The sequence below is a fragment of the Athene cunicularia genome (genome assembly GCF_003259725.1).
Source record: "Athene cunicularia isolate RWA chromosome 1 unlocalized genomic scaffold, athCun1 chr1_part1, whole genome shotgun sequence".
NCBI lineage: Eukaryota > Metazoa > Chordata > Aves > Strigiformes > Strigidae > Athene > Athene cunicularia.
This window is the reverse complement of record NW_020799091.1, coordinates 78,308,553-78,332,883: the sequence shown is the minus strand read 5'-3', so window position 1 is coordinate 78,332,883 and position 24,331 is coordinate 78,308,553. Positions and strand designations below refer to the sequence as shown.

The following is a 24,331-nucleotide window of genomic DNA, read 5'->3' as shown; positions in this document are numbered from 1 at the left end:
GCCAGGAAACTGAAAGGAGTTGGGTTCCCGATGAGATTGTGTCAGCAGAGTGAAAAGAAAGCCATGGTGGCTCTTATTAGTTGCCAACAGCAGACCTTAGGCACAAATAGCCCAGATAGCAGCATATAGCACGCTACTTCTTAGAGTTTCTGTCCATGGTTGTTTCTGATGTTCTCTGCCCTTCTGTTATTAAAGTTGAGTTTATTAAAGATGATCTGCCACACAGATACTTGCTGAGCAGACTCTTAATTGATGATGTCTCAGGGGATGAGCAACTAGGAAGGTGCTAGATCATGCCACATGGGCTCTTAGCCTGGCACGGTTGGTGGAAGGTGTCTTTTTCCTGTAGGAAGCAGCAGCACTATCATCTCCCCCAGCCTCAAAAGTTGGAAGGGACATCATCGCCCAGCTTTCAGATGATGAGCTGGCTCTGGAAAGAAAAATGTAAGGCCTCATGCTGCTGGTCTCTGTAAGGATGAGCCCACCATGCTCACCTCATGGCCAAGCCCCACCACCTTTCCTGAACAGTGGTCTCCATATCACCCAAACTCAAAGTTAACCTCCCTCAGCATGGTGTGTCACAGCAAGCTGAAAGTATTATCCTACTCTGTTCCATGGTGTTTTTTAACAAGCATTTCTACCATTTATTTTATGAAAAGAGTGTATGCCATTTCTGGGAAACCAGTCCAAAACAAACACATTGCACTGTGGACATGGGTGTGCTCACACAAAAGGCAGGGAGCACTTACTTACCCACCCAGGCAGGTCCCTAGTTCTCATGCCTGAAAAAAATGCTTTCCTTCTGTTTCTTTTTGGATTTTTATGGATTTGTTTGGGGTTTTTTTGGTAACTAGTCCAGCTGCACCATTGTGAGAAGGAGATGGTGAGACTAGTTTGCAGGACATCGGAGAAGAAGCAGGGAAGCCTATTTCCAGAATGCTTTATACAGATGAGTTGCAGCTGCCTTAATGAAAACAGCATTTGTGTCCCTTCAGCATCACTTTTGTAAGCACAGTTGCAGTTTGAAGAGTATGTAATTAATCCCAAACATTTTGAGTTTTCTGTGTCCCAGCTTGGGAAACCCCACATACTAGAAAAAGTAACAGTGGAAGAGGCCATGTTGTTAGGTCTTGCCCTGGAGTATGTGCCACCTGAAAAGTCTTTTTTAATAGATATGCTCCTGAAGGTTAATCCTGCCTATGATACAGTACCATGTGATCCTGTGTGTCAGTTTCAACCAAAGATCACCAACCTGTGCCTGGCGCAGGAAGCCACAGAGGTAGAGAAAAAGGCCACTGTGCTGATCGCTGGGGATGTGTGCTGGAGTCCTTGCTGCAGGGTGCACAAGGTGTGAATCCTGTGCATCTCGTAGTGTGTGTGGTCAGCATCTTCAGGTGTGGGCAGTTCCTGAGAAAGAACGGGGAAGACTTGAGTCCATGGTCTTGCCTGACAAACCCTCTCCTTTAGCACTGACATGCACTGAACTGCCCTAGGGTGTAGACTTCTGTAGTACCACCTACATCCGATTTGTGCCCAAGACTGTTCTCCTTCACCCCACCACATCAGGTGTCCATGCTTAAAAGGCATTACCAAAAGGATATGGTACTCAGTTCTTCTAGGACAGTCTGGAGATATAAACACTTGTGGTTTAGTCCTCGTTCTAATCTGTGGAGTTTTTACTCTCCAAACATCACGTTTTATTTAGATGGATCAGTCGGTCAACCTGTCTGTTGAGAGTTTCAGCAAATTGTCATACTTCTGAAACCAACAAAGACACTAAAGTAGAATTGAATGCACTTTAAATGAGATTCATATCTTTATTTTGTCCTTTTTGAGAGATACATATGTCCTCATCTCATTAAAAGGGGAAAAATTTTAAAACAAGTAGTTTTTCAATTGTTTTTACATCTCTGAGTGACTCACCAGATTAAGATATAGAAAAACTTGCTGGATGTAAACAGACAAAGCAGGAGAGCAACACTCTGCTCAGATATTTTAGCAATATTTTCAGCTTCCATCATCCGGTGTCTTTGCTTTTCTCTACCCAGCTTCCTTGTTTAATGGCCATCATGATTCTGAGTCATGCTGTCTACATATGTCTCCAAACATTTGCTTTAGCTGCTAACAAACACTATTTGGGCTGGAGGAGTAGTAAGTACTGCTTGGAATAAGAAATTCTCAGGATGCTCTGTGTGCTGGCAGCCGGGTAATGTTCCCTTACAAATTCACTGCTAATTTTGACAGCAGCAGAAGTGGAGCCTTTCATTTGACTCCTGCCAGTGGTATGGGGGTCAGCATAAGCATACCTACTTGGACAGTACACACAGGCATTCCTAAGAGAGATGCTTCCCAGAAAGGATTTCTCCTAGAAGATTTTATCAGTAAACCAGCTCCATTTTGCCTTGGTTCCAGTAAACCCTACAGGTGAACTAAGAGACTTGCTCAGAAATAATAATCACTTGTTACGTGATTTGTTGAGCAACTGAGAATCATCTCATTTTCTGGTGTTTCTGTGTGGAATGTAAATACTTGACAGGTTCCATAGGGCCTTAGCAGAACTGCTCTGTATGCTGGAGTTTCTGAGAAGAGGCCTTCCTAGTAACTCTGTGGTATATGCAGATCCATCAGTAAATGTTTAATTGTTCTTTAGTTCAAAATTTTGGAAAACATCTTCAATGTTTACTTCCCAGCCACACTCAATAAATTTAGAGGTATTTCTTATTGTTTGCATTTGTTCTTCAGCAGTTCAACCTGTCATGATGTCTTGGCACAGCCTAAGGAGAGAGAGCTGAATAGATGAAGTTTCTTTTTTATTATAGTTTATCAGAAGTGTGATGTTTTGCAAGCCTTTCCAGCACCCTACTGTGCTTTTAAAGAAAATTTTAAAATGTTTCTCATGCTTTCTAGGTATACAAAAGGCTTTTTAAGCAACACTGTGTCATATTTTGTACTAAAGTCAACTAAAGCACTGAAGAACCTCTTAAGTATTTTTTTAAAAAAAACCAAAAACCTACCCATAGAAAAAGCCTAAATAATTGGGAAGGCCTTATGTCACTCCTTGAAGGTCAGTGAGCTCCAACTAGCTGGAGAGTGGAGTTTCAGCCACAGAACTGATGCTGAGAACATTGTCTTCTCTCGAGTCTTCTGGAGTCAGTGCAGGGTTTTGGTGAACATTCAGATGGAAGGAGTTTTGCCATTCCCATTATGTATCAAATTCTCCATTTTCCTAATTTTCTTGCTTCCACCACTCTCTCTACAGATCCAAAGTAATTAATTTCAGTTAGCAGAACAGAGTTACCCAGTCTGGCTAGCTGGGGATGTTGAGTTAAAGACCCCTACCCATTTAAATATCCCTTTAAAATCGTATTATTCTTTGAGCTGTCTCACACTATTCCTATCATTTAAACAGAGGTAGTACATGCACCTCAATAGATCTTGGTCACAGGGTATTAGCAGCTCAAAACCAGCACTTTAGCTGTACTTAAGGAAAGACCCCAAAGTGCTATGGAGACTATCCGAAGTTGCTGTATAGTATGCTGTTCGCTTTATTAGCATTGACCTCATTAGGGTCTAGAGTATAGACCTCACTGGTTCTTAATAGATTGTTATGGTTTGTGGAATAGAAACCACAATTTTCACCAGCTGAAACTTCAGAGAAGCCTTCAAAACTATACTTGGATGGGGAGACATGAGGCCAAGTAAGCTAACTGTATGGGTCAACATCCTGGATATCAGGATTTCTGATCACTGAAACTCTTATTTGATCTGGCTGGGAGTTTTTCTGTGATGTGCTGCTTTTGATTAGAAAACACTGATTTGCCACCACAGAAAGATTTCTTAGGAACATACCAGTTTTGATGAAAATTTTGTTAAGAAACTTGCATCAGTTGCAAGACGGACTTTCTGGTAAGAGAAATTACACACTTCTCCAAAATAGCAAATTGTCTCCTTTGCCAGTAAACACTAAAAACCAGAATGGATCAAAAGGCAGGTCCTTACGAGCTGCTGGCTAATTATATGAGTTTGCATTTCCAAGCTGATTGGCCAGTCTGCCAGGTTTTTTTCACATTTTTACATGGTGCTTTCTGCAGAATTTCTTTTTAAGCTGCCTACACTCATAATTGAGTAAGTGATCAAATTTTTGTTGGGTTTATAGAGAGTAGCTAACTGAATAGCTTTGGCACTCATTTAATATATATACAACAGACCAGAGTTTGAGCCACTGCTCTAAGGAATGATTCTTCATACAAATGAAGCATCTGCAACAGCGGGCAGCAGTAAAGAGAGAGTTGGTACTTTTACCTTGCTTGTGAGACCAGAGTCTCAAACCTACACATCTTACATCTGAGTCATTGCCCTTTCTCCTCCATCAGTGAGTTGCTAAATACTTTGCATGACAACAACTCTTCTTTTTTGAATAAATCTGAAATGTCAAAAGGCCTGGCATTCTCTCTACTGGACATGGTATTACCTGTGCAGCAAGGAAATTGTTGGGATTTAATACTTGTGAAGAGTGATAGGCAAAACATGCTCTTCACCACCACCCCAGAATATATACACACACACTAGTTTTGGTAGGAACTTGAGGCTGTACCCAGTCTGTGGAGGGTGCAACTGATTCTCTTAATTTCAACAAATGAGCAAAAAGTTGCTGGTTTTGCCAGTTCTTTAACATAATTACCACTGCTAGCCAGCATCACTTCCATCTCTATTTAGTCTGAAAAACAGCCAGTTGGTTTTCATCCAGTTCTCCATCTCTGCCAGACATTGAGAAATCGGGGAAGTGGTTCATGTCCTCTGAGAATGAGGCCTACAGCAAAGTAGACTAGAGGCTCAATGTCCTTTCGCTGCTCTACAGGCACGTTGAGCAAGAGCAATTAAAAATCCTACAACTCAGAGTTTTGAAAGAGGAGCAATACCTACCTCAAAATACCAGCCTTTACATAATGAAGTCAGAGAGAAGGTGATTTTACTGAAATTCTTTTTATGAAGCAGTACTGAGATCTCATCTCCTGCTGATCTTGTCCCTGTTGATCCCAGTGCTGTAGGATCAGTGACATCAGCATGATGGCCATCACTGGGCTACATACTGCTGTCCTATCCCAATTTGAAGCACATGTGGCTGTGAGCCAAAATCAGGTAAATTATTGCATGTTCAGGATTTCATTTGGCTCAGTGGCTTGTCTCAGGAAATGCTGTGGAAGGACAAGTAAATAGGAGTGCTGGAGGTACAACAGTGTGCCCGGTTAGACAGCCATCATGGAAGACATGTTGCATATGTGTATCTCAAGTTTGTAGTCTTAGATCTTCACTGGTAAGATAATTCAGAAAAGTAAAAAAATGCAAATGCTCATATCTCATCATTTTATAGGCACGCTCTTCTGGATACAGGAGGGACGGGTCTAACTTAGGGCTCCTGGAACTGGCAATCCCCGCATTGCTTGATACCCATGTGATGATGTTCTTTCTTGTCCTAAATTAAATGCAGATGGTTTTAGATGTCATTCTGCTCACAGGTCACCTCCAGACTTGCTTGATATGTGAGGCTCTGCTTCCTGATTTAGTTTTGTCTGGCCACCAAACTAAGGTCATGTCTTAACATTTCATACTTATAAAGAACAGTAATGTTTCTCAACAAATCAGAACAATGGGCCTTTGTCTATTTAGTATGATAGGCTAGTAGTGTCCTCATTTAAGATTCATAAAATATACTCTTTTCAATGCCTTACTTTAATCTTAATGATAATGCAAGCCTAGATAAAATTTGAAACTGTCATCAAAGATATAGTCAGACTTTAAGTACCAGGAGAAACTTCAGCCTTTCATCATGTAGATGATTGTGGCAAAAGAGAAGGATAGTGTATAAGGATTATTTTTGTTTGCCCCTTCTTTTTTGTTCCTTGTTTTCATAGTTAAAAAAACAAAAAAAGAAAAAAGTTGCTTTTAAAAAGTTGCACCCATTTTCACCAGGATGAATAGAGTCAATAGCTATTTTTCATTCCATTTGAGCACAAAACAGTTCTAGCTGGCAGCCTGACCCAGTGGTTTTTGTTCTGCTAATCTCAGATAGGTCTAGATTTGAAACTTAATGACAAGAATTTCAATGTTAGTTGTTGTTGGCAAATTCACTGTAGAGCATTTTTCTGTTTTGTAAAATATCTGAGCATTGTACTTTGAGACCTGAAATATATACTGCTTTTGTACGTTACAGTTATATTGATGTGGGATGGGATTATATTCTTTCTGTTAATTGAGAGGAATCTGTATGCTCCTGTATTTTTTTTTATGTCCGTGTATATATTTGTACTGTTAGAAAGGACCTTCATACTGATATATCACTATTAAACCGGTTTAGTCTTACCAGTATGTTAAAGCAGGATAGTTCTTGTATATATTTCAAACCATATCCTTGCTTAATATGAATAGTGGATGCACTTACAAGCTCCCTGTACAGGTAGGCACATACCCTCCTGACCTGTAATGAGACCCATGCACAAGCCTGTACCCCTTGACTCTGGTGCCTTGCAGCGTTTGTGAGAAATATTTCAGACCCCTTCACCAGGTTTCTGAGAGCTGTGGCACCATCCAGCTAGGCTTCCCAGTCTCAGGATTAGGTTACCGAAGCCTCTGATGGCACTCTGCATCATCTAGATTTAGCCGAAGGTGCTAGACTTCCATTTGCCTTCAGTGAAAGTTAATACCTTAATTACATCTGCTCCCAAGTGATTTTCCAAGATTCTGTGTGGTATGTCTTGCATGATCCAACTGGAAACATGATTCAGATACCATGGGCTACAATTACCTGGCGCATTTCCACTATTATTTTATTGTTTGAATGTTGTTGTTATTATTATTATGCAGTCCGGTACCTCACTGGAATTATTATATATGTAAAGGGATTTCAGATTGTTTTTCTTTTTAACAGCTTAATACTTAATTCTTTTTGTACTAAATAAATAACAGATGTTCACTAAATATTAATTTTGTTGTTGTTGTTGCAGAATTTATTCCCCAGGCTTTTGGAATGCCCTTGTCCCAAGTGATTGCTAATGACCGGGCCTACAAGCTCAAGCAAGACTCTCAGAGAGAAGAGCAAAAAGATGTTTCAGATTTTGTGGCCTTTCTCTTGCCATTTGGAACTAAAAGGCAGAACAAAGAACTTTCAAGCAGTAACTCATCTCTTAGCTCAACCTCAGAAACACCAAATGAATCCACTTCTCCTAACACACCCGAGCCAGCGCCACGAGCAAGGAGGCGTGTAAGTAGATCCATCACAATGTGGTGCAGGCCAGTAGGTCCAGAGAGTCTCACTTCAGCGGGAAAAAACTTTGTTTTACCTATGGATTTTGGAATATTTCTTCTGTCGTGTTTGAACAGTGATTTTCAGGTGAAAGATGGCCTGGCCAATACCAGAAAATTCAAACTGTAATGGAAGTCTTCTTTCTGTGGTGCTGGTGGGAAAAGATCATATGCATTGTGCAAGTCTGTTACAGATCACAAAGTTTCAGAGAGATTATTTTGAAGTTTTCTTGTTCTGTTCCTTTATCTATCTCCTTCTATCTAGGTCTTTTAGATTTAACAAATTCCATCCATCTTCAACATCATTTTTTCACCTGGGGAGGATTAAATCTATGTGATTGGTATTTATATGTATGCTTATGTTAATCTAGCTCTACAAATTTGGAAATAAATCTAACTATTAATCCCTATCCTAATATTAATAAAAACCTTATGGTCTAATTCTGATCATGTCCTTGGGGGTAAGAAAGAAATTGTCAGAGTAAATTTGTACCAGGCTCTCTGAAGGACATTTCTACATAGGGGCTATGAAGATGCCTTTGGCAGCATAACACAATGCAGTGGTTTGGGCTGAATGTTAATCCTCCATGTAAGATAGGTACCTGGTAGACCATTTGTTTGCAGAGTTCTGTTTCTTGTAAGTAAATCTTATGGTCTGAGATTTCCGATTTTCCAGTACTGCAGCTAGTAGCAGTAGGTTGCTTTTTTTTTCTGATACCATGGGATAGAGGTTCTAGAATTACCGCTTTTTAATTTCATTTGCAATGGAGAGAGAAAAAATTCATAATAAAGTACTTTCAATAAAAAAACCCTGTTAAATAATCTGAGAAGGAATTTGGGGTACAAGAACAGACCCTGAAAAATAAAATATTTTCTTAGGATCCTTACCTTTTTTCATCCCTAGGATAAAACCTGCTTCAGAGAAATGCTATGTAGGGCTCTCCAATACATGGTAGTAAGAGGAGTAGAACTGGAGTAAATTCCAAATTAAGAGGAAGTTGAAGAGCCCCATGACCTGCCTTATTTCCCTCTAGCTGTCAGCTGAAGCTTGAAATGTCTAGATTCTGTAGCTGAAAGCATGGTATTTGAAGATGCTTGCATTCTTACATATGCATAATGCACATCTATTGGCCTGTCCAGGCCATACGAACAGGCAGTTGTGTTCACACAAAAATGCAGAGTACATGTGACTATAAGTGTGAAGGGAAACCTGCCAACTTCTTTCAGAATTTGGCATAGGCAGTGACAGAAAATAGAAATCCGTATACACCCATTGGCTTCAGAACCTGTTTTCATATGAGGGAAGTATAACACATATGTCCAGATATGGGTCATCTGCTGTTCTTTTCACCAAGTCGGATAAGGTCTCTGACATGCATTTGACCAGCAAGCAAGCAGAAGGAACCTGGATCCTTTGTTATATCCAAGGGATAGAGCTCTATCAGGCCCAAGTTCCTAGAAGCTTGTGGGGGGTTTGCTTGTTTGGTCTGTTTTTTTGTTAATATTGCAGCTTTCAGGGTGTTGGATTTGAGCCTTTAGTTCATAGCACATGGTTCACCTACAGAGAAGTAAGAGCAGACTAAGGTGGAGAGTGTGATATGGAGGGAGCTGGCATTTTCTCTCAGGAATGAACCTCAGTTATTCAGTAATTTACTTCATGAATTGTCAATTATTTCACATAAATATCAACTCATGTCCCATATCTTGTCTGTCTTTGGCTTTTATACTTCTGCTTATCGGTGTACTTACTCCACTCCAGTAAGATTTTTAGGGGATGCTAAGGAAGCCCGCACTGATCTGTTATCTCTTGGGCAGTGTTGCACTGTTTATTTTCAACTATATCAAGGCAAATGTTAAAAAAAAAAAAAAAAAAAAAAAAAGAGAAAGGGTTAATTAGTAGATGGAACTGATACAACCAGTTTCTCACACAAATGCTGCACAGATACCTGGAGTGCAGTCCTTTTAAATTGGAGGGGTTGTTTATTACTGTGCCATTCAGTTTTGTGTATTCCAGTGAGTCTTCAAACACTCAACTGAGGATTTCAGTAAGTAATATAAGGTAATGCTGGCTGCAGAGCTCATGATATGAGTGCTGTGGTTATCTCTTCTCTGAGAGCTAGACAGAAGTCACTGTTGCTGCATTTTCTGTGTAGAATTTTTTCCCAGCAGTTGGAAGTTGAGACCCTGGTCATCCAGCAAGACACTTTCTATGTGCTTATTGTAGAGAATATTCTACTCTCAGTTAATATATTATTTTTATATATTTATGCAGCCAAATTTTATTCCAAGTATCGGGAGCTCTGACATACTGCTTTACTACTCAAATACCATAAGGTATGGAGTGAAAATGGATCTGCCATGGATAGTAATGGATCCCATGCATGCTCTGTAATATTGCTCATCTTTTCAAAAGAGAAAAACCTTCTATAACCCTTAAAAAGTAAAGAAAACCTTAATCTGACCTTCATTCCACACTTGTCCCTCTGGCCTTCATTTTCTTCTTGCTCTTTCCATGTCCTTTTAAATTTCCACTTTCGTTCATGTTTCTGTATGCTTGTCTTAAGACTTGTGCAGTTTATTTAGATTTTGAGCTTGTCATGGTGGAGCAGGGACTGGTATCTATTACGTGCAAAGGTAATGCCCAATAGATGGAACTTGATTTTTCTTTGGTGCTGGGCACTGCAGTCCAAGTAGCACTGTATCTGCGTTGATAGTCCTGGAGTACTGGGCAGCAATATGCATGATCTCCTGCATTGCTCCTCAGCAGTCGTATAGGTCTGGCTGAGCCCAGACTAATAGGTGTGGCTGAGTTTCTGTTGGATCTGTGGACTACGTTGGTGGTGTTTTCCTGGGCACTTTGAAATTTAAAATCAGAGCTGTCATGGACTTGGTATTGTCAAGCAGTGCTGTATTTCAGCCACTGAACTCAAGGTCACTCTTCCTAAAGCCAGCTCAGTGCCCCAGTTAATCCACAACTTTGATAAAATGCCCAAGGATAATGGTGAACTGACTGCATTTACATCTATTTTAGGGATCTGAATCCGACTTAAGTGACTGTGTGATAATAATGATTCAAGAGGTGAGGATGCTTTGCAGGCAGGAAAGGACCAGTAAAGGCAGGCTATAAAGGAGGGCACCTGTCGTAACAGGAACTGCCTGTGAGCTGCAGTGGTGAGGATGGTGTTAGGATTTTCAGTGTCGGTCGACTATTTCGATGTCTGAAACCCCAAACTCTTAAAACCAAAATAGAAAAATTGTTGAGTTGGGATTTTACACACATGGATCATAGCCAGAGATTCTTGTTTGGTTTTGGGTTGCCTTTTTTGTGTGTGTCTCCTTTTGGCAGGAAATGGTAGAGAGAATCAAACAATTGTACTTCTGAGAGACATCAGAAATCAAGGTCAAAGTTGTGTTCTAAAGGGACTAGTAATTGTTTAGAGGCATGGGTCCAAAAAAACTCTAAAAACTTCCCTGTGTTTTATTTATAAGTCTTCCATGAGTTATAAGAAACAGAACTAAACCTGGTTAGATGCTTTTTAAAAAAAGATATTATGAACTAAAAACTTTTAAATTAATTTGAAATCTCAGTGGACTTCATATGAGTTGCCTATGAGCCAGAAATCTTTGCAGAGCTCAGTTGTCTAGGCTGATGGAAGAAAATACTTCTAGAGCTTGAAATTTCTCAGCAGTTGGTACAGTTTTCATTTAATAGATGTAGAGATCTCACCAGCCGTCTGTGAAATACCTGTCTGCAAAACTGTGTTTTTGAGAAATTAGAGTTATCAGCAAAGTTTTGAATGAGAATTTACATTTTCTTCATTATTTCTTAGGATGACATATTGGATCCCTATACAGTACATTTAATGTTATGGTTAAATGTATCCTTTGTTTCAGAAAGAAAGAAAATAATTTACAGTAGATATTTTTAATGAGAATTAAAGCCAAAATTTTTCTTCTTGTTTTGTTATTATTTATAAGCATAGATGTCCCCTAAAATGCTTTTGCCTGGTAAGTTTAATGACAATTGAGGGAAATGATTGTTTTGAAGTGACAGTAATCTTATGGTTTGAAAAAAAAATATTTTTCAAGTGTGAACATTGAAACATGCCATAAATCTCCTACTGCTTGTGCTGTTTTATCCTTTACAAACTGCTTGAACTTTTGTACCTTGCTGTAATCCAAACATAGTTTTCAAAGCTTTCACTGGAATTTTAATGGTTTTAAAATACTAAGATACGTGAAGTAGAATTATCTACAAAAATACTGCCCCCCTACTTCTTTGGTGTGTCTTTGTTCTGTGATAACATGGGATTATTTCAGTCTCTGAAGTTGTATGTATTTGTGTTACTAATTAATTGTATGTGGTGTATGGTTGTAAAACTGTTTCCATCATTCTCACTGATACAATGGCCCAAGCTGCAGAAGTAGGAAATCATGTTTAAAAATGTATATATATCTCCATGAACATAACTACGGTACTGCTGAGGTACACAGACAGATCATGATTCATCCTTGTCCTGCAGTATGTGCAGGCGTACAACAATAAAACAGTTTGCCATGTGAGCAGAAAACATTGACATTTTGATATATCTAGTTTGTATTCTTTGTAGTATGGTAATAATTGCGGTACCATTGTGATTTTTCCATCCATTACACTGGTATTATAACTTCCTTAATTTACAAAAACTGTAGCAAATTGTATTTTTGTATTATTTGTTTAAAATGCAGGTAGGAAAAAGTCTGTTAGATAAGGTCCTGTGGCGTTTAGATACTGATTGTTCATGTCTCTGTATTGTACAGGGCGCGATGTCTGTGGACTCTATTACAGATCTTGATGATAATCAGTCACGGTTGTTAGAAGCTCTCCAGCTCTCTTTGCCAGCAGAAGCCCAGAGCAAGAAAGAAAAGGCAAGAGATAAGAAACTAAGCCTGAACCCCATTTACAGGCAGGTTCCCCGGCTTGTAGATAGTTGCTGCCAGCACTTGGAAAAGCATGGTAAGACTATTTCATTTTCCGAGGAGTGACAGATACATTTTTACTATAATATAAATAAATGCTTATTTTGAGAAGCAGGCATACATTTTCAATTGCAAGGACATCTTTGAAAGTCAGACACTCCCTCCTATCTTGCCTATTGCTAAAGATAGTGTCTCACAAAGAATTACTTAGAAGATATCTTCCAGAACTAAGGATCTATGTTACAAGTTTGCAAACTGGCTCATACAGCATTGGGGGAGAGACATTCCTTGAAGGTTGTTCATCTCCTACTGGAGTGCTCAGCTCTGCAAGAGTGGCTCTTCACAACCCACTGGTTTATCTATACTTTGAGAATGAAAGTCTGAAATGTGCCAGTCCTGAAATGGCCTGGAGCCATTTTTCACAACCACTGGATCTTAAGGTACAAGAGCTAAATTAACTGTTTATACTATGGTGCAAAACTTAAAAGCGTTCGAAGATACAGGCTCAGAGGAAGAAAAAAAATCCCACATTAAATTATACTAAGCTCCAAGAAACTTTTTCTTGTTCACTACAAGGCTTGTAGGGTGGCTACTCTGTTTGACCCTGGCTTGAGTCCTCCCAACCAGCCTGAGGCTCAGGCCTGCTCTCTCCAAAGGGAATTATAAACTCCTGCCAGTATTTTTCTCATGTCTTCATGATTGTCCAGACACAAACCTCCCACCAGCTTTATGTAATGCAGAAACAATAGTTAATCAAGGTATCTATTCAACATCTTTTCCTATATATCCTTAGTCTCGTAAAGATTTTTAATGAGACTTGAAATAACTTGGCCACAGCAAGATGGAGTTATCACATGGACAGGTAATAAACAACCATTAAGTAATGGCAGCTGCAACACCAAATGATGCATTTGGTGCCTCATTTGACCAGCAAGAAATCATTTACTGACTCTGAATGAAAGGTTTCTGCAGATGAGGGACTGCAATTTAAAAAACAGTGCTAAAGTTTTACAATACATAATTGAAAACCATGTTTCTTGCAAATTTTTAAAGGAAGACTCTGAAAGAGAGTCATCGTTAGCCTTTTACAGAGATTAGATAGAAGTGTGAAGATGATTAAGTTTGAGAAGAATGACTTCTGTCCCTTTAAGCAAGGGTAGCTGAGTATAGAGAACATATGTGTCTGAATCAGCCAAAAAAAAATCCAGCTGAGTATCCTTTGGATACTGTGATTTTATGTCACTTGAACATGCGTGATAAATTTTTTAATCCATTTAAGCCACTTTCATAGCAAAGATTCTTTTAATTTTTTACAAAAGTATTTGCTTTACATTAAAATTTCATTTTAAAGAATATTTATGAGGTTTTTTGTGCATTTTCTACAAGTGCAGTGTGGCACCCCACAACACAATATTATGAGATAAATTGGGGCAAATAGTGATGTTCTTCAATTTTCAATTTAATCCACCATCCACAAAACAATGATTGGGATTGGTTGACTTTTAAAAATTGCAGAAGATGAACACTACTGTTTGCCCGTTGACAGTAGGGATAATAGAAGACTTTCTGTCCCAGCAACAATCCTGTAGCAACATCATTCCAGACTATATGATGGACCAAGGTTCTGATTCTGAAAATACTTGCCTGTATGCGTAAGCCCTTTAGGCCAATTTTTCAGCAGCATATCACCTAGGGGTTTGTCATGAATGCTTTAAATGATAGTTTTGAACTTTATGTGACAAAAAATGGTTATGTTTTAGCCAGAAAAGCCCCTGGCTTGTTCACCTTCTCTGTTTTCCCTGGGATCATGTCCCAGAGTTGAAAAGGCTTGACTTCCTGCAGACCCACAGTGTAAAACAAATACTGTGTGTTTGTGCAGGAACTGGTAACCAGCCTCCAGTTCTTGCCCAGTATGAGTATCTCCATCTTAAAAGATTCCCTGCTAGTGTTCCTGAGTTTACTAAATGTTATTCTATCAATGTAATTTTCTGTTAACCAAAGATAGAAGAATATTTGGAGAGGTGTCATGTTGAGACTAAAAACTAAAAGGCAGAATCCTATCTGAATTTTTCTGATTAAAACCTTCAATTCCAAACACCACTCAAAGCTACAGATCTCTAGCAAGCAATTGTAGTCTCGTGGCTGTCAAAAGGCATTTGTTTTTCAAGGTTATTTTACATCTCCTGTATATCAGTAGAGAAAATGAATGTTGCAGAGTAGTATTTGTTATACCATGAACACTTCAAAGCTTATAGATAGATAATTTTATCCTTTTTGCAAAATGTCTGTGTAAAATAATATTATGTACACAGCTGCTTAAGTCTCTTAAGATTTCCACTCACATTCTCATTGCTAAGTATTCTCAAATTTTTCAGTTTCTGTTACTTGGCAAAGTATGTCCATTCAACAATCATGTCATTGTTTGTTTGATACTCTGGTAGTATCTACAGGGCTAGAAGGTTTGAACTGATTTCTTATGGAATAGCCAAAAACCCCCATTTCCAAATCACTTTAAGTCTAGATGACACAAGAGGCACACTTTCAACACTTTGCCTGAAGTACAACAGTACTTCTTTATATCTTTCTCTCTATATAATAGCTGTTCCTACCCTCTAAATTGCACACAACTCCCAGATAGAGTTTTTCCTGCTCGTAATCTGCGTGAGTGCCTTACTTATGTCCCTTTGAAGAAGAATATTAGCATTGTCTTGATGGGCACTATAGAGCCAACGTGTAACCCCAAACACCAACTGCTTCCTGTATGCAAAGACGCAGCTCAGTGCCCAAGCCTTTAGTTATCTTATTGCCAGTTTCCTTGGGAGTCAGTCCTGGGATTGCCACCTCCAAACACTGAGCAGTGCCTCACTCTGCATACCTCTTGTCCCTCAAGGAGTAGCAGTGGTACTACCAAAACAACATTATAAGAAATGTCACAGAGATGCCATTTTGTGGGTTAGGTGATGTAAGGTCCTTAAAAACTACATTGGATGACTTCTTAATCCAAGACAATTGAGTTTTGCCTCAGTGTGGTAAATATAAGTTTGTAGAGAGATACATTATGAGGGTTTTTTTCATGTAAATATACACATAGCCCAGATTGTTTTGGTTCAATGCAATTTTCAGCAGAAAATTAAACAATAAAACAGTTGTCTGATATGCACTTGCAGGTCTCCAGACAGTAGGAATATTCAGAGTTGGAAGCTCAAAAAAGAGAGTAAGACAGGTAAGTGGATATGGATACTCTTTTCCCTCATCAGCTATGGTACAAACAAACTTGATTTCTTTCTTTAAGTGATTTCCCTCCCCATCTGTCAACTGGTAAAATTCAGGCTTTCTGGGTCAGTGACTTTATTGGTTTTTTTGATGGCTCGTAACAGGCCATTTCCAGTCATCTTTTACATCTGGTGAAATTCTTGTCAGGTTCCTAGAAGGTTAACAATCTCTATATGTTTTGCTCTGTAGAAGTAGCACAGGGTTGGAGATCCAAATCAACTACAGTGATGAAATTTTCCAAAGGTTACACTGTAGGGAAAAAAAAATCTTGGCTGCTAGTTTCTTCTCAGAAACAGCTGAAGCTCCCAAAGTAAACCCAAACTGTAAATCTTTTTTGGAAAACTCACAGTATGAGAAAATATGCAAGTACAGAGCAATCTCTTTGACCCTTAAATCGCTGCTCCCAAATATCACCTTTCTCTTACCCCTGTTAAACTTGAAGGTCAGAGCAGACCCATCCAAGGCCTAATCTCAGCCAACTGTTGAAAAAGCAAAGATAGTGTACAATTAGGTTCCAGAGACAAAGTCAGAATTGGGTGTTTCCTCAGCCCTAGATATTGCATTGTGATTCCCAGAAACTGGGAATACATGTTGAATTAGAGCAGGAGAGAAGAGTGCTTAATGGTTGCATGATGCTTAGGGAGGGGATCAAAAGTCACAGGAAAATACCCCTGCCAGAAAGTACAAGACCAAAAAGATCAAATAGAAGAAAAGCAAAAGAAAGCTTGACTTCATCTGATCCCACAAATAATAATTCTTTGTTGCAAAAACTATACAGTATGAAGTTTGGCTCTCTGGAAAGTTACCTTGAATAACTAAACTGACTTGATTCTGGCTGGTAGGACAGTATAGCCTACCAATTTGTAGCTTATTCTTTAGCAGTTTCTATTGCTGAGTGGCTTGTGTAACTCAAAGCTAAAAACTTTCATAGTCTGAAGAGGCACTTGTTATATCAACACTAAACTAGATAAAGTATTGAAAAGTAAGTTGCTTGTCATTTGCATTACCAGCTCAGTGTCAAAACATATATTATCATTCAGGGGTGAGTACAGCTACATCATACCTCTGAGGAAAAAAGCAGAGGGCTTGTATCATTTACTTGTAAACTTAGACTTACTTTGAACATTAGTGACTCACCAGTTTCTCATTTACTGTGTTTTCAGAAGCTGGGGAAATAAAGAGATTTGGGTATTTATGTATTCTATTACATGGACTAATTTATTGAACTAGGTGAACTAATGTATTTCATTAAACAACATGGAAGCATCAGCTTGGCCCTTGCAGTTACAATAATAAATGCTGTCAACATGAACACATGGGAAAGTCTGGATTCAATTAAAATTCCACTCATTTTCTGAACCATGGAAAGCCAAACCCAGTACTCAGATTTTGGTGTGCTTTTGCAGCTGTTCACTAGTTTTTCTTGTGTAGAAAGTAGGCAGAATTTTGTTTCTCTTCCTCCCCCACTTAGAAAATGTCCTATTTCAACTGTAGTTTGTTGCAGTATATTCATAAGTACGTAAATGCATGTGCCAGTGTGGGGTTTTTGGTTGGGGAGCAGGAAGAGAAAATCTAGAACAAGTGCATCTATTTACAAACCACCTCCCTCACATGGGTGTAGGACAAAGTTTCCTGATCTAGTGTTGACTTAAGGTGGTAGGTCTGATACATTGGGGTGCCAGGTACCAGCATATGCACAAAAACTATACAGATGATTGAGCAGAGCATCACTGCTGAGCTTAGGGTGGGCAGCCCTCTATGCTAGGCCTGGTGACTTGGTGGCAGCTCTGCCGACAAAGCAGCTGCCAGACCCTGAGGTTGAAGAGCAACATGGCTAGAGCTCTGCTCTCCCATCCCCTCTCCCAGCATGAATGTCCTCAGCTCTCACATCTTAAGCTCTGGAGGATGCTGTAGTTCACCTGGTGTATTTTCCAAAACATTCTCTGTGAATGAAGTCTGAGTGACCTAAAGTTTAAACTTAGAAATCTGGAGTTTTTAACAGCTGTGATACCCGAGCCTGAAATGTGTCCAGGTTTCACCAATGATTATCTGATACTGTGCTAATTAGGGTATCTCTACAGGCCTCACAGAATATCAGATCAGAAGTGCAATACTCAAGACTGTAACAGCAATTTATGATTTAGGTATTTGGGAAGTCTGAATTCCTGAAAAAATGCTAATCTGTTTCCTCAACTGCTTTTGGGCAGTAAGTGCAAAAGCAGTCTTCTGGATAGAGGTAATATATGGTGCTCCACAGGGATGTTCCACATTTGCCACCAGTAGGAAGAGTAGAATTGAGCTGGGAATAAAATCCCCAGGTTGGCACTGGAAAATATTTTACCACAATCAGCAGGGGGAAGCATAATACTAGATAAAGAACAAGTTCTGGTCTTCATAGCGTAATTATTCATTATTAGTAATGACCGATATTAATAATGTTAAAAGTAGGCTTAATAAATTAGAAAGGAGGCTGTAGTTTTTATAGAATATCTTTCACACCCATTATGAAAGCACAATTGCAGCTGAAAACACAGGGTTTTCTACTCCTACACACTATACACACTCAAGATAGATTTGCCTGTGATCAAGATTTGCCACAGATTATCACAGACACATAGTTTGCTTGTAATTTACCTTCTTTCTTCTTGATACGTTTGTAATAATCCTGGTAAAGAAAGCTGATACCTCAAATTTCATCTTGTTTAGTAAGATTCAGATATAATTACTGTTTGAGAAGATAGATATGAGATCATGATACCTAATAATATTAGCAAAGATACGAAATTTTCCTAGGAAATGGTTTTAAAACATCTTGACTATTTTCAAAATTAAAAGAGAGTAAAAGGTGGAGCTCTCAGTGTGAAGAAAGTGTTCTGCTCTTGGTGCTGGGAAATCTCTCCAGAAAGGCAGGCTTTTATGTTTTTGTAAGGCATATTGGATGTGGGAGAGGGATATCTTCTGCCTTTGGGAAGTGTGATGCCTTTGAATTATACAGAATTTGTCTGACGACTGTAGCTGGAAAAAAGAAGTGATAGCTCATAACAGTATTAGCTTGCTGTTTATTAATTCCCTAATGATGTTCATTTAGTGAACGCAACTAAATTAGAAAGGCAGAACAAGATGTGTGTGGACAAATGCCATGAAGTCTTAGTGAACCTGGCTGCTTACTGCTTATGCTTAAATCACAAAAGAAACATGAGTGTGGTGGATATGAACATTGTTGTCTTATTAAAGTTTTTGTACAAAACCCTAAATGTCATAAAATGCAATTTTGGTCTTTCTGGTCCTAAAATCTAGGGTTAATGCAAGTAAGTGCGTATAAGAAAGCCTTTCTTGCTGTTTTCCATTAATCTTACATTTCTGTAAAAATTATATTCACTTGGGCACATTTTTTCATAAGAGTGGCATATATTAGCTGGAAAGAAAGAATTGTATTTTATTGCAGTCTGGTACACACCTTGTGTATCATGGAATAAGCAGCAATTAGACATGAATTATACCTTTGACCTTACCAAAAACTAGTCATGTCCAATCTGGAAAGTGAAAATGAGTAAATACACATCTTAAAAGATTTCCTGTCTTGAGTTGTACTAATTGGGACAATATGTGACTGTGGTTTTGTCATGATCTTTTTCAGTTACGTGAAGAGTTTGACCGGGGCATAGATGTTGTATTAGATGAAGAGCACAGCATTCATGATGTTGCTGCTTTGTTAAAGGAATTTCTGCGTGACATGCCTGACCCGCTTCTCACCAGAGAACTTTATACACCTTTCATCAACACTCTCTGTGAGCTCTACAGCATCTTGATTTATCAGTTTTCAAAAGCTTACCTGTTTGAATTCCTTAATCTCTACTAACTGTATTCTTTTTTTTTCTGTGCATTTAATACTCTAGCCTTGATTTGCTCCAAATATTTGTGTAGTATAAATTTGCTGAGGTCTTTCCTTGTTTTTCATACTGTGTAAGTATAGCCCAGAAAACTATAATAGCAAAGATTTCACTTTTTGCATTTGTATATGGCATGGGATTCATGTTTTCCCTTAAATCCTGACCCTTGTTATTGCTTCAGCAGTAGCAGATGACAGACTTCCATTTGAATCCTGGTATCTTAGCACCATTTATGCTTTTAATTTTCTGAGCTGTTCACTGACCAAAATTCTAGTCTGGCTTCAAAAGTTCAAGTTTCACCATAGTTAATGGCCCTCAAAGCCAACATATTAAGTGTTCCCAAATGTGTTGCCTAAGACCTGAGTGCAGACCATTTTAGGTTTGGGAGAATATAAAGTTGGACCCTTCAAGCATAAGCTGCTGCCTGGTATGTGTTCTTCAGATTCTTTCTAGCCCTCATGTCTGAGATCCCGCCTGTGTCCCATCATTGTCACTGCCTACTATTGCACTTTACATGGTTAAAGTGATGGTGGTTGCAGAACGTCCTTTATATCTCTAGTTGCTTTTCCGGTCTCCCAGTACTTCTTCAAAATGTGAAATTATAAGAAAATTCATTTAAAATGGCTAAAGCATAAATGTGACTGGAAATGCTTCCCAACGGTGCCCTGTATATACTAGTAACTATACCTAAATGAATGCAGTAAGTAGAAAATTAAGCAGAATTTTTGTGTCCAGTGACAGTGATGGAGTGTGCAACATGGATTTTGCTCTCTTATAGGCTGAGAAGAGATCCTATGAGCAAAAAGATGATCAATCAAGACAAAAATGCCATAACAGTATTTGTTACACTTTTGATATTTCCTTAGAGTTTTCTCTTCTGACATTATAAGGAAAATAATCTTTAAACAAAGCTATTCTTGCACCTTCCTTTGGGCTGGGAACAGTATATTTATTCTGCTTTTAGGTTAGTTGGAATGATTTTCTTAGAATGTATTTTTTTCCCCTCTTAGTGTTAGAGCCAGATGAACAGCTAAGCACCTTACAGCTTCTCATTTATCTTCTACCTCCCTGTAACTGCGATACCCTACACCGGCTGCTGCAGTTCCTCTCCACAGTGGCTGGCCATGCAGAAGACACCACTGACAAAGATGGCCAAGAGGTAAGTCCTGGTCACTTGTGTCCTTTGACTTCACTTAATTCATAATCTGAAAAGAGATCTTTAAAGCTGTGAAACAAACGTGAAGGTGGCATACCCCCGAAAGATGGGAGAGATTTCATATTCTTGCCTGTACATGTGCCATTTAGTTGTTTATTGTGTTCTTAGGGCTGTGAAAGTTTATTTTTTATGACTTAATTGGTAAAACATCTACCACTTCCTTTGGGAGATTCACAGTGTAATCAGCCTTGTTGTTAAGAACATCTAACGTTATCCATCCTTTCCCCCTGCTCCTTATTTTATCCTATTATATTCTATGGAAAATATACTCACATAGAAAAGTGTTGGGCATTCAAGAGTATGTGTTTCAATTCTCTTTTCATTCTCTGTTGTTGCTTTCTTATATGATCTACGGACACAGCAGTTCATTTCTTGGTTCCCTTAGCTTGCTTGTATGCGCTGGCTAGTGAGGAATAAAAAAAAAAGAACAGAAACTCCCAGCTGTGTCCTTGCAACTGACAGACGTAGTCACTACTTGGAGTCAGGGTCCTTCTTTGCCTGTTTTCATTCTGGCCTCCTTACTGTTGCATTCTGGACCAAACTCCGTAGAGAAGTTGGAGTGCACTCACCCCACAGAGACAAGAACAGCCATAGCCTTGTGACTGAGCTGTACTTCTGAGCATTCACACATGTGCATCTGCACTGTTCCCACTGGAGAAGATCTGAAAATCCTGGCTTCCCATTTTCTACAAGGAAAATGCTTGAACTAGTAGGGTGGGCTGCTCTGCAAAAGGTGGCAATTCTGTTAACTTTGAATGATGCAGATACTGTCTGTCACGGCTTGACAAAATTGTACCAGGTTATCTGTGGGAGGGACTTCCCTGTCCTCTGAACTGTAGCAGAGACTACTACTGAGGCTATCTCTGAGACTCTTTTGAAACTCCTGGAGAATTTTGTCTTCCAGATGGAAAACCCTGCTGACTTCTGTCAAATTTGGATACCTTTTGCAGTTGTCTGGTTTTAACAATTGGCACTTTGAGTTGAGTTTTGCTGAATTTTTGCCTCAAGTCCTAACTTCCAATGTGCTGTATGTGACTGCAAGGCGTATTTCACTTTTAAATCCACTTTAAATGCTATGATTTTTGTCCTCAGCAGGGAGTTGATAAAAAACTGCACCGCTATGATGAAAAGTATTTGAAAAGAGCAGCCTGTAACAGTTTTACTGTGCTTAAAAACATGTATAAGTCAGCTAAGGTTGTGGTCCCCCTGGTCCTGCAAAGAGTTCTCTGTTGATTCAGGAATGTACCCAAGAGGATCTTGTTGCAGGACTAGAGGATGCTGCTTAAGAGAGTTGGTTTGGCCCAACAGTTGTATTAAAGGCATTTTCATTCCCCTTAACAGTACATCAGCTCTGCTACAGGTATTTTGGCAAGGCAAGTTTATGTAAACTATCTTGGCAGTATTGTAAGCATTAGGAATAGTATGTGCAATTGGATACCTTTTATAGATAACACAGTATTCTGCTCACAATTATTTAAGCTATTTATGAATAATTAAGTGAATAAAAGCATACAGGGCAAGAGAAAGTATTTTATCAGACTCTTTTGCTATCACTGGAAGGAAAAAAGCCAAGCTTTGACACACAGGCCCTCTTCACAATTTCTTTCAAAAGCCCTTCTCTCTTGAAGCTGAAGATGGATGACTAGCTTTATTGAAATTACTTATTCTGTTATTTCAGTGGATATGTTTACAACATTTTTTAAGGGATACCATGAGGCTGCCCTTAAGAAGAGACTTTTTGTTTGTACAAACAACCTGTACATGCAGATTCAGACACAGCCAGAGCCTGCCCCTGGCACACTTAAGGAACTTTGTGCCTGTGAATCCTTTGTGGCTTAATACTCTGACAGTGTTTAAAAAGCAGGTCACCCAAAAAACAGCCAGGTGCATGGTGGTGCACAAATAAGGGAGTGTGCTGTACTCACAGTCATGATGGGATGAGTGTTTAAACAAAGAGCCAACATTTTTGTTATTACTGCCCATGCATCTACTTAGTGCAGATATCTTTCCAAGATTATATGCTTGTCCCACCAATAAAAGGCAAAGCTTTTTTTAATGCCATCTCTATGCTGTCTAGATGAGCTCTGTAAAAAATAAACCAAGTGCAGTCAGTTGTAACTTTCACTAGAGTATTCAGTAAATGACCAGCTACAAAAAAAAAATAAAATTAAAATACTACTTTGAAAAGGTTCATTTTGTCACACTCATTTCTTGAAATGCTATTTTTACTACCTCTTTTTGGTGCCTCTTTCTGTCATTTTAAAAAACTGATTAGCTCAAATGTAACTGAAACAAATTAAAAATAACTTTCATTATATTTTTTTTTCTTATTTAAAAAACCCTGCAAGAAATACTGGGTTAACAGCTGAAATTCACTTATGGTCTTATATAGTCAAACTGCTGGCATTTTCTTCTGCATTCCCAGAATAGCAACCAAGTGGAGACATAGAGAAGAAGCACATGACCCCTGCTTTTTTCTCTGATAAAATAATAGAAGGGGAAAAAGTAGTCTAATCACAAATATGACAAGGAAAATTTTGATTTAATAACCTATATGTCATATTTTTCAGATAATTTCTGTCTAGTATAGTACGTATTCCTAGCCTTCTACTTCTTCCAAAATCAGGTTGCTGTTGCTTATTTGAGCACAGCGTTATAAAAGTAGGAAAAAAAGCAACAAAACAAAAAAATCCACCCAACAAATAAACATTTGGCACATTTGGCATGTCCTAGGAAACAAGCAAAAGGACAGAAAAATAGTAATAAAAATAATGAGCATGCTCCTTAATTATCTAAACTGTTTAAACATGGAAAATTATGTCTTTCCTCACTGTATCTGTTTCACATCATGAGTGCTACTTGAGAAAGCATCTGCCAAATCGAGAGGGGGGGGGGGGGAAGCAGGGTGTAGCTGTGTATATATACATATCTGTACACATTAGACCCTTGGAGACCCCACCTCATTTATATTCTGTTTTCTAGATTACTGGGAACAAAATGACATCACTCAACCTGGCTACCATCTTTGGCCCTAACTTGTTGCACAAGCAGAAATCTACAGACAAAGAATTCTCAGTTCAGAGCTCAGCTCGAGCTGAAGAGAGTACTGCTATCATAGCTGTCGTACAAAAGATGATTGAAAACTATGAAGCCCTTTTCATGGTAGGTGGATGTTTCTTCACGTTACTCCAATACATTTTTAAGTTAAAAGTGGAACTACCTAGTGGGTGTTAAAGAAGAATAGGATGAAATTAATTGTACAATATGCATTAAATTAGGGTCAATTATTGGTAGAAAAAGTAGTCTTCTATCAAGGAGAATGCTTTGCAGTAAGCAATAGTATTAAAAATGTGTGTTGCCTGAAATGGTTTCAATGTAGGTAAAGAGTATATTCCTTAGAAGATTTCTGTCTGTGAAATGATGCGTTTGGCTATTCAGTTGCATACCAAACAGTGAACCAGCACTACTCATTAGTTTTGAAGACATGACTGAAAATGACCTTTCACCTCTCAGTTTTGGAAGTTAGGGAGTCATTTTTTCTGCAGGGAATAGAAGATCCTTGGTTATTTTTAAGGAACAGCCTCCTCTACCAAAGACTTTCTTGTTGATTGGATGAGGGGGAAGCACCTTGACCTTGGACTTGGACACATTGTTGACTTAAGAAGCAGCTTAGTTAAATCACATTCCTCATGCC

General features: G+C 38.7%; 1 protein-coding gene across 4 annotated transcripts in view; it reads left to right on the top strand.

Moving 5' to 3' along the window:
• ARHGAP6 (Rho GTPase activating protein 6) overlaps nucleotides 1-24,331 on the top strand; it is a 316,856-nt gene that overhangs the window by 276,207 nt on the left and 16,318 nt on the right. For all 4 annotated transcript variants that reach the window (XM_026850458.1, XM_026850466.1, XM_026850443.1 and 1 more), the window contains exons 4-9: nucleotides 7,002-7,258; nucleotides 12,100-12,295; nucleotides 15,426-15,481; nucleotides 19,169-19,319; nucleotides 20,432-20,580; nucleotides 23,620-23,799. In XM_026850458.1, the coding sequence (XP_026706259.1) occupies nucleotides 7,002-7,258; nucleotides 12,100-12,295; nucleotides 15,426-15,481; nucleotides 19,169-19,319; nucleotides 20,432-20,580; nucleotides 23,620-23,799 (989 nt within the window). The remainder of the gene's footprint in view (nucleotides 1-7,001; nucleotides 7,259-12,099; nucleotides 12,296-15,425; nucleotides 15,482-19,168; nucleotides 19,320-20,431; nucleotides 20,581-23,619; nucleotides 23,800-24,331) is intronic.